Source organism: Ciona intestinalis, chromosome 10 (genome assembly GCF_000224145.3).
Source record: "Ciona intestinalis chromosome 10, KH, whole genome shotgun sequence".
NCBI classification, from domain to species: domain Eukaryota; kingdom Metazoa; phylum Chordata; class Ascidiacea; order Phlebobranchia; family Cionidae; genus Ciona; species Ciona intestinalis.
In genome coordinates, this window is record NC_020175.2 from 239,690 (window position 1) to 250,307 (window position 10,618).

The following is a 10,618-nucleotide window of genomic DNA, read 5'->3' on the forward strand; positions in this document are numbered from 1 at the left end:
TTTGTCGTTGTTTAAATTTGACTAGTCTTCCTTCCTGAAGATCTTCTTGCCACTTCTTCATGATCATAACATGCACAGATGGTACCCTTATCCAAATATTTTTATCCAACTACGGAACACCTATTGACCATGCTTAAATAGCTTGCTTAATAATTCTGGTGGCTTACAATTTAATCTAAATAAAATTATAAAGGTGTGCTGCATTATAAAACTTGCCAAATGCCTGTCTACTAAATTAAATATAATCAAAACCGTAGGTTTCCTGTGTTGGTAAACTAAATCAGATTGCTCGTCTCTCTTTATGCTTAATAAACTGATATTTATATACTAATAAACCTTTTGCGCTGCTTTATATGTCTGGTATGATTTTAACTAAACAAGAAAATATCCCGGCGACACGTTCTGTGATAAACTGTAAGTTAAAACAACCTAGAACTGGTATTGAACCTACCAACAACTGCAAACTGCATTCAAAATGAAGGAAATCCATTCATAAAACCGTGACGTAACAATGTATTATAATGGGCATTATTCGCGTCAATAGGCCTCTTATTTTCTGACCAGTTTCGGTGTATTCCTAGGCCGTGTATTGAGTAGGCCATGCTTTAGCACATTATATACAATTATACAGATCCTGTTTTAAACAATTAACGGTCTATGGTAGTCGCGAGGATACGGTTTATAATTATTTTAATGTTTTTCGTTTACTACAAATGGAATAAGAAAATAGAATAGAAAATAGAGAGTGAACAGTTGTCCCTTCTGTTCCCGCTTATTATAAAGAAAATCACTTTTATTTACCCCTTCGATTACGGTAGCGAAGATTGGAGAATAATTAAAACGAACAGACAAGATATAGAGCCAAAATGACAATCGTTAAAACACGGTTATTGTTAACTGTATTTACATTTAATTGAAATGATTGTGGTCGCTACATACAACAGACAAAACAACCAGTCATTTATATTTAATTATTTTAAAATTTGACTTCTAATGGAAAGACAAGTGATCATCAAGAGATATAATTCACTGTAACAATCGAAAGTAATGTGACTCTATATCTTACCGGGCTGAGATTCGAACCACGGCACGATACGATGAAAGTAAACTCGTAAAGGACTGCAATGAATAAGAAGAACAGCAAAAAATAATGTTTATAATGTAAAAAAAGATTAGAAAAAATACAAAAGGATTGGTTTCCGTGATTTTGACTGGGCTGTAACAATCTTCCTATTCACAGGCGCTATCCCGCTACTGATCAACGTGGGAACTTTTGGCTGCTCCCTTTCGGGCCTCGCCCGGTTCGTTCCTCCTTAGACAACCTGGCCACCTCAGGCTACCCTGGGATGTCCATATTGACGCCGAGCTTAGCGCGGACGCCCGATCGACATAGGACAGAGCGCCACAGGGCTCCCAACCTCACACCGTCCTCCAACCCAAGCCTCCAAGTAGCTGGATTACAAGCGCACGCCACTGCGCCCGGCGACGATCAAGCATCGAAAGCTTCCCTTTATTATCCTGCCATAAGCTCCGCCCACCAATCTGTGACGTCACAAGAACAGCGACTTCCCTATTATCCTGTTTGACTTGCGCTGGTTGCAGTGATATAGATTCGCTTTTTCATTTTTTACAAACTAGTTGTTAATTTAGCATCAGTAGACCTAAAACTTTGCTCTCTTGCAAAAATCTTCGGAAACCTGAAAACCGTGGGCCGGATCTTTAAATAAACAACACTTTCGTACATACAAAGACGGAAATTAAACTTATATTTCATCATAGCCTTGGAAGTCAAATACATTTGATCATACGTTATAGGTGTATAACCTTACATACCAAGGTTACCACAATTACTGTGTTATGACTGTTTAATAAATCAACTCTTTTAGCTGATTAGCGTACTAATATGTGCGACGCGAGCATGTGGAATACCTGTGGCAATAATTTCCCGAGTACTTGCCGCATTGCCACACTTCAAAGGGAAATAGGGTGCAGAGTTAATGAGAAAATACGACGCGATTCGTTTATCAGGAAGCTTCATTAGGCTCGGGGTCTATTAGATGAGGCCTGTCAGGACGAAGTATCAGAATCTCGTAAGGTGCTTAGTAGTTCGAATTTAAACACTGCGGCATTTAGGCCACGGCGTATAGGTTTACATACAGCTCTAATACAGAACCGTGAGTGCCGCACAAAAGATAAGGGAATTTGAATGTGGTTGTTGATTCGTGTTTTAAGCTTTGATCTTCTATCAATAAGCACCGAACTATTTTCATCATGATTTATGTTTTAGAGGCCTTATTTTTAAGTTTAAAAACATAATTTTTAAAATGTTTGTATTGGTTTTCTGTGTTTTATTAGCTCGATTATCAATTGCTACAAGATGCAATACAACACAAGGTATACTACTAAGCAACTTTATTCCAATCGTTTCATTCTATAACGTGTATGAGCTGTTGTAATATAGGGGTAAACGGAACACCTTTAGCGCATAATATCCTGATCGTGTTTTAAGTAATTACTAACGGTCTATGGAAGTCGTGAGAATACGGTTTTATAATTCTTTGAATGTTCTTTGTTTACTACCAAACGGGACGATAAAATAGAATGAAAAGGTGTCCCATCTTCCCACACCTTACTATATTATAGAGAATTTAGCTATTTTGGAAAATGTTTTACCTGAATATAGGGCTATTCTATATTGTTTGTAGAAAATTAGAAAGGTTCACAATGTATATGTTACCTTTATCACGGCCACACGTGAAAAGCACCAGTACGAAATGACACAATGAAAATAATATATATGCGTTAACTCTATCTATTAAAAACCTATTGTTTGTTGTCCTGGTACCTATTTAACCTAAATGTTGGCTTAACTTGTTGTTCTGGTAGCAATATACCGGTGATAATAAAACTTCACGCTGTCAATGTGACATGATTTAACTTCCTACGTGTAACATGAAGCCCATTATAGTAACGAGGTGTTTGTTTTGTTTCCTTTTCATCGTGATAGTTTTGGCTTGCATCTATCGGTTTAGCTTCCACGCTTCTATCGAATACTTTTACTCAATAACTAGTTTTTACCAACCGTGTATTTAACTTGTTTTTACTGCTTTATGCTTTCTCTTCGATAATTTAATTAATCTACTTTACATAAATCAATGAACTATATCATCTTACCCCAACCAACTATACCATTTACAGTATGGACAGCCGACCACATCAATGTATTTGTTTATGACTTCGTTCCTCGCATATCATGGGAAGCTAGGCTGAACCCAGCCTGTGATGACGTCAGTAAGGGGAATCTCCCTGCGTATAACTTCACCGTGAACATGCTGCAGTTGGACAAAGGCCGGTTCGTTGGTTCGGTTGTGTGATGTTAGAAGCTAGGGGTCTAGGATACAAATTTAAACGCAACCACCGTTCTGTACTTAACATATAGTAGAGTGGGGGAAGATGGGACACTTTTTGATTCTATTTTCTTGTCTTACGATTGTCATATAGTATGTTCATCCTTACGATTGTCATATAGTATGTTGTTTATTGAATAAAACTCGATTAGGATATATAGGTATGATGTGCTAAAGGTGTCCCGTCTTACCCCACACTACTATATTAGGATTTCTCACATGTTTTACACAATTTGTTAAGCGTAAGGAGTAAACATATGTATGTGTAGGGTTATATAAGTATGTGAAAATTAATAAACTATATTACCCCAACCTACTATACCATATACTGCAGAGCAGTTATAGTGTCTCATCATGCATGGGTTTGAACCCAGTAACCTTCAGCCTGTTTTATTTTTAAACCCTGATTCATATTCAGTGAATTTCCTGTACGTTCAGTTTCAAGAAATTCGTGTCTTTTTTCAGTGAGCTGACTGATCAACACACGTGGGTGGCAGTGGATGGGTGCGAACACGTTAACGGTTTAAGCTGCGAATTTCAAATTTCTTTTCCAGATTATTCACTTGATTATACGCTGTGGGTGACGTCACAAGGAGTGAATACACACGTCACAAAGGATGACGTAGAAAGATTACAACTTTTTGACGTCATGCCTGGAGGTAAATGGGGAGATATAGTAGGGTGGATTAAGATGGGACATGTTTCCTTTTCTTTTATCGTTCCGTTTCGGTACATATATTGGTATATAGCCAACGTATTAGCCTCGTCATAATCTTACGTGTAAGAATTTGTTGGTGTAATTTTAATTTAAGTTATTTGGATTATAGACAACCTGATGTTCAGTCCTCCACAATTCAATGTAAGCAGAGAATCAAACATCGCGTATCTTTCATTTATGGTCCCAATGGTCCCGTGGTCGAACAACTATACAATATCTGACTTTGGTTTCGACGAAGGATTCGAACTTGAATACTTTGTTCAATATTATGGATTGTCGAATGATGGGAAATCAATTATGGTAAGTGAAGGTTTCTGATTGGATAGTTTGAATTGAAATTGCCCAATCGGGGAACAGAAGCCATTTGTCAAATTATCGAGAGTAACGATTAAATAACAGATTTGAGTATGATAAAAATATTGATATTAGCGTTTGTTCCCACAGTAATACAAAAGGAAGCTAGGTTATAAAGAGTATAGACTGCACATTATGGGGGTTAGTTTTTGGGTAGGACCACGGTTGTTTTAGGGTTAGAAATTTGCTACATTAATTTTTAATCATTTTTACAGATTGTCATAAAACCACATATATAGTAGGGTTGGGAAAGATGGGACACCTTTTTCACATAATATTCAAATATCCTGATCGTGTTTTAGATATTTAACAAAAGTCTATAGGAGTCGTAAGAATACGGTTTTATAATTATTTCACAGTTCTCTGTTTACTATAAAATGTGGCGAGAAAATAGAATGAAACGGTTTCCCGTCGTCCCTCACCTTACTATATTACTATATATATAGCCCAGACTCCATATAGCCCAGACACAAGCATACACACAGGAACTGCTTTCTACAAAGGGTAAACTATAATATGGTACAATGGGGGAAGATGGGACACTTAAGCACATATTGCCAAATATTTCAAAAATCAAATCAGATGACGGTTTTTTGGTAATACCACGAATTAGTACAATCATTTCTTTATTAATTGACACCAATTTAATGAAATATAATAAAACACACGAAGAGTTATTTAACTAAAAAAATGGCTTTACTATGATTTAGCGAGCATTAAAAAATAGCACCTTACTATTTCGCAATTTTTACCTGTTCAAACTATACTGTTTCTATTTTACATATTTTTTTATTATTTAAAAACAGTAATCAGCTTTGACGGGCGTTTTATAAAGTCGTGATAATACTGTCGAATAATTCTGTAACCTTATTTTCCTGATTATCATCAAATGGGAGTCCGTAAAATTAAAATTAAAAAAGAATCTCGTCTGACAAAGTGTCCCATCTTACCCCATAACAAGTCCTGGTAAATTGTTTACCACGCGTAACTACCAACTCATATACCCGTTAGGCTGGTTCATGGAATTTTTCGGTTTGCTGCATTGCATTCAAACGTTTAATTATACTGTAGTTTCCATCAAAGGCAGATAAGACTTCAGTAGATTTAACAAAACCCTGTTAATACCCATTGATATTCACAGGTAGCAAAACAACACAAGCGCATATTCGCTGAATCTGGCAATGAAACAATAATAACATCAGTAACAGATGACATGTACTTATGCGTTGCTATTCAATACCGTTGTAATGAATGGCTGGAAAATATTACAAGTAATTTCGCAGAGGTAATATACATATTCTTATATAGGGTTTATACAACGCCTGGCGTTATACCCACCACGCAAGGTAAAAACATTCAAAGCCTATTCGCATAATATTGGCGTGTATATCTTATAAAGATTTGGTATATAACACAAAGGGTTACTGGCCACGCCAAGATAAATTATTCACACTAAATTAACCATTATAAGTTATAATAACCGTTTATTATGCGTTTAATGTAGCTTATAATATAGAGCCTCGCTTAATTGATATTAGGCTATTTCCTTGTTTATTCTGTATAAAAGTCGTCCTTATTTAACTGTGTGTGAAATTCAGTGAAGAAAATAAACCATTTCCCGTCCCGTACGGAAGACTGCTAACTCAATATAGATTCATATTACGTTCATCAAACTTATTTTTTCCAGCGCTGTATTCCACCGCTGAAAACTTCCAACAGAAATTCGGGATCCAGTATTCAAATTGTGTGAGTAGAAACTTACATAAGCCTTGGTACCAATGTATTTCAATTGGTACATACAAGTATTTGTTATAGTTATGTGAATGCATGTTACTTCTTTTTTTCCCCGTCCGCGAGTTTTATAACATGCGGGTGTTTGGGGCACGTTAGTTGGCACCATAAAGGTTACTTTTTGTCTAACAGTTGTTCTTGTTCTATTTTATATTTTCTTCTTACATCCCAAGCCTGAAATCTTTTGACTAAACTCAAATCATGATACAAATATGTTTCATACACGTCGTGCCCACTTCTAATTTATTTTCCTTATTATCACTACAGTTGGCTCGTCTTTTCCGGAGTGTTCTTCATTATAACGGTCTTGATCGTTGTATGTTTATGTCGGAAAAATAAAAGCGCTCTCTTTGAATGGATGTTCAATATAAAACACATTAACATTAACCCCAGCTTATTTACAGAGGTAAGTTTGGTTTGTTTTCTTTCAGGAATATTTAAATTCAACTTGAATAGATTTATTAGCCATGCTTTCTGGTTTATGCTTTTCTTGAAATACTGTTTTCCCATTTCGAAACGAATATATTACGACACCGGCATATATTTTTTCTATTTGTAGCAAGTAGATCAATGGAAGGAACAAGAACTCCAGGAGTTTGATAAACACAACACAGAAGTTGCTGACGTATTTATTCCTGGGGTTTACTTCGAAGAACATGACGATCAACGGAAGATGGTGATAAAGTCACCATCTCAAAGAAGAGAAAATATCTACCAAGATGATAAAAAATTTCCCTCGAAAGTTTTACCGTTTCCCGACCGGGAGTGCCTCCCGTACCTCAAGAAATATAGCCCTGTGGGTCATCGTTTTGAACATTCCAGTTGCTCAGAGGATGAGGAGGTTAGCTCATTTTTTTCTTTAACAAATGCATCTCGTCTGAGATTGCCAGAATCCTTCGGTCCTCATCATCAGATGTTGGAATCTTATTCCCCAACAACCACATATGTCGCCATAAAAAGTTCTAATACAACAGAAGGATTACCTTCACTTGTTGCCGCCTACGAGAATTCTGAAGCCCGTTTGCTTTTAGACGCTGCTCCTTACGGCAACGATACACGCGAAAAATAAAAAAAGCATTTTGTTTGTGTTTATGATAAAGTGTTCAAGCTTCTTAAACGTTTCTTATGTCATTTTAATCGTTGTAATCAAGAGTAAAAAGTCAAAACTTCCGAATACTATCTGTTTTATTGTAAAAAATTTTGGTTTTAAAGTACATTAAACAGGTGAACAAACAAAGTATAAAGTTACTCATCTAAATCCTCCTCGTGTGCGAGGTCGACTAAATCCTGTTCTTCCTCACTGAAGTTGTCTTGTTCCTCCTGGTTTAAAACCTCATCCAAACTTTGCTCTTTGCTCCTTTCCTCTTCGATTTGATCCGTGATCGCCTCTTTGACCAACTCCACCTCCTCTTTTAGTTTGTTATCCACCATCCCCGTTTCTTCCTCCGGAGCAAATATGTCTCCATCTTGATTTTCTCCTTCCACGAAATTTTGCTCCTCATCCCCACAATGATGCGAGTGATGGTGATGATACGGATGATGGAGCCAACGGATGAATAATGTTTTGCTGGAAGGTAATAACATATCATAAGAATTTTTCTGCCATTTTTTAATATTAATATAAAAGTCATTTAACGTTGAATGAAACCGGTATACAAATCTAAATATTTCATACCATATATAATACTTGGCAACTCTGGCCTATATTCCGGGAACCGCCAAAATACCGTACTAATACAGAATCATAGCATTCGACAATGCTTTATAGTAAAAACTTGATTTTAATATGCTAGAGTTTCGTAAGGCCACCCGTCGGTTATAAGACGAAGCGTTGTAAAACTAACTTTACGTTTTCCCCCAAACGAGGAATTTTAGGTATTTAATTACGGTTGGTGGTAACAACAGCAGTGTATTATATATATCTGCAACTATACAGTTTATTAAAGCCACTCGCTAATTATCGGCTAATTCCTCCACCTCTCAAAGCATAACCAATCGATCTATATTTAAACTTTTATAAAGTTTTAATGAAAAGCTGAAAATAAGTTACCACAAATTTTAGATCGTAGGAAGTCAGCCATAAAGAATAGAACAAATACATACTAGAAGATGTTTATCTGAGCGTTGGAATATTTGAACGAGTTGTTTATCTCACAGCAGCTTCCACTATAACCCGTCTTACACAAGCAGCCATGCCCTGTACTGCTACCGGTCGTTATCACAGCAAAGCTCCCGTTGTTGAGGCAGAGTCGGTTGCAGGTTTTCCATTGCTGAAGTAGTACGTTTGCGATTTAGCGTAAATTGTTAAAAAAAACTGTTTAATTTATTGCAATTGTCTGGAACAGACTTATTAGAATGAAAGACAATGAATATGGTTCGTATATTTGTAATATTGCCAATCCTAGTGGTCTAAATCGAAAACTTACGGTTCAGCGGGCAGAAGTTATGCCAGGACCGTAATTAGCAGAGAGTTGCATAATGTTTGCTAAGGGCTTATGAACAAGTGTAGGGAGCGGACGGACGTGCACAACAACCACCGACCAAATGTCATGTCCGGATCTGTGTCTGTTTTTATAGACAAAAATACGCCACCATGACCAGTTTACCTTCAACGCAGGGCATAATGTCCCACCGTGTTTAGGATGTACTAGGATTGATCCATGTCGATAAGTAACTCCTCCTGCTCCACAAGTTTTCGAACATGGCCCCCATGGCTGCCAATTCCCAACCACGCAATTAACTAAAAAATATTTTATGCTTGTGTGTGTTTCGTACAGCTGATGTAAAACTTTCGGTCTAGCAGCTTATAGTTTAACAAAGAATTATCTTACACGACTATATGGGGTAAAGTGGATCAGTTATAGACTATAATATTTCATTTTTTTATAATCTTGGTTTACAGCAGTTAACAACCTCTTTACTTGTATTTGTATAATTGAGGACGTAGTGGCCATATTAATTCTTACATTATGTCATATTGTACTGTAACATATGTTATAGTATTATACTATTACAATGATATTATAACGGTTTTGTGAGTTGCCTTAAGTATCGCGTTAGTTTTTTATTACGTCACCCATGCGTTACAGAAAATATCTCAATTGACAAACGCTATATTCTCCAACGTCACAAACGGACGCAATCGTTTAAATTTGCTCTCTACCGCCGCGTGTTGATCCGTTATAGTATTTTTCTCCAAATGGTGTGTTTTACCTTGTCTTGGTATATATACCTTTTAAGGTTGAACAGTAAGTCGTGTATTTAACTAAAACAAACCTGCGCTGATCCGTGGACAGCACAGTTTTATACCAGGCATTTCTTTGGTGTCAAACGCAGATTATACATTTTATAGTTTTATATTTACAGTTTTCAATCGAACGTATATAGTTCCACACGATGCGTTTCAATCATCAAGTCTTACCTGGACAAGGTTTAACATTACAAACCACTGCTGCAGGTTGAATGCATGTTCCACCGCAAGAGTTAGACCTGGTTTTGATATAAGTTCGTTTGCCTGGACCGCATGTAATGCTGCATGGGCCGAGCTTCCAAGCGCAGTTCACTCGAGTGCAAACTCTTCGGCGGCGGCGGCGACGGCGGCGTCTTTAAGGAAAACGTGTTTAAATTTATTTAGAATTCCTATGATAGGCTACATATGTGCCTAAATTGCGCGAATAAGTGAATGAAACTTATTTATCTTCAGGCGGCGGACGGCTACAGTCGTCATAACACAGGTGTTCTATTTCAGATACCTCGAGTACGCCTACGAGTTACCACGTGTTGAACTTTCTAAATATTAAAAAAAAAGTTACTTCAGTTTTAGCTTACACAACCAAACATAATGCACTGCAGCCCACCCGAAACTTGCATAAAGCAATCCATTACAGAAACATTACGGTTTAGGTAATTTTAAAACTGTAGTCTGAACTTAAAGCTTAAAGTTAAACACAACGTTTTACGTTAACGATCTCACCTCCAACCATGTGTTTCAGTAAGTAAGCAGATAATCGCTACAAGAGCAAAGAGAAGCAAAAGCTTACGCGACATTGCCGGACTATTCCTTACAACGCTTAAACTGGAATGCCGCTAAACCAGATGTTACGAGATATTTTATGGTTGAGGATCTTGCTGGCAGTTCTGACAGGTTAGTCTATTGAGTATTGTGAATCAACCCAACCCACGTCAAAGTGGAAACCGTTGGTAACTTAAACTGTCAAAACAGGATGCAAGCCAAGGCTCGTCGCTGCTACCATAGTGGGCGTATGTGTCCTTGGGCAAGACACTTAACGGCAATTGCTCCAACCCAGTGGTCACTAATGGGTTGTCCAAATTATCAGCCATACATAAA

The 10,618-nt window shown here is 37.0% G+C and overlaps 2 protein-coding genes across 2 annotated transcripts; one reads left to right on the top strand and one right to left on the bottom strand.

Annotated features, from left to right (window-relative positions):
* Positions 1–2,291: 2,291 nt before the first annotated feature.
* Positions 2,292–7,444, top strand: LOC100179510. The gene is made up of 8 exons (XM_002122140.5): positions 2,292–2,394; positions 3,199–3,352; positions 3,873–4,066; positions 4,235–4,425; positions 5,621–5,764; positions 6,167–6,225; positions 6,538–6,676; positions 6,830–7,444. Exons 1-8 carry the CDS (start codon positions 2,325–2,327, stop codon positions 7,337–7,339), a joined length of 1,461 nt encoding a protein of 486 aa, XP_002122176.3. The 5' UTR covers positions 2,292–2,324; the 3' UTR covers positions 7,340–7,444.
* Positions 7,438–10,403, bottom strand: LOC100177173 (papilin-like). The gene is made up of 5 exons (XM_002127444.5): positions 10,244–10,403; positions 9,692–9,873; positions 8,877–9,010; positions 8,374–8,540; positions 7,438–7,837 (listed from the first exon to the last, which is right to left on the bottom strand). Exons 1-5 carry the CDS (start codon positions 10,315–10,317, stop codon positions 7,516–7,518), a joined length of 879 nt encoding a protein of 292 aa, XP_002127480.1. The 5' UTR covers positions 10,318–10,403; the 3' UTR covers positions 7,438–7,515.
* Between the last annotated feature and the right edge of the window lie 215 nt (positions 10,404–10,618).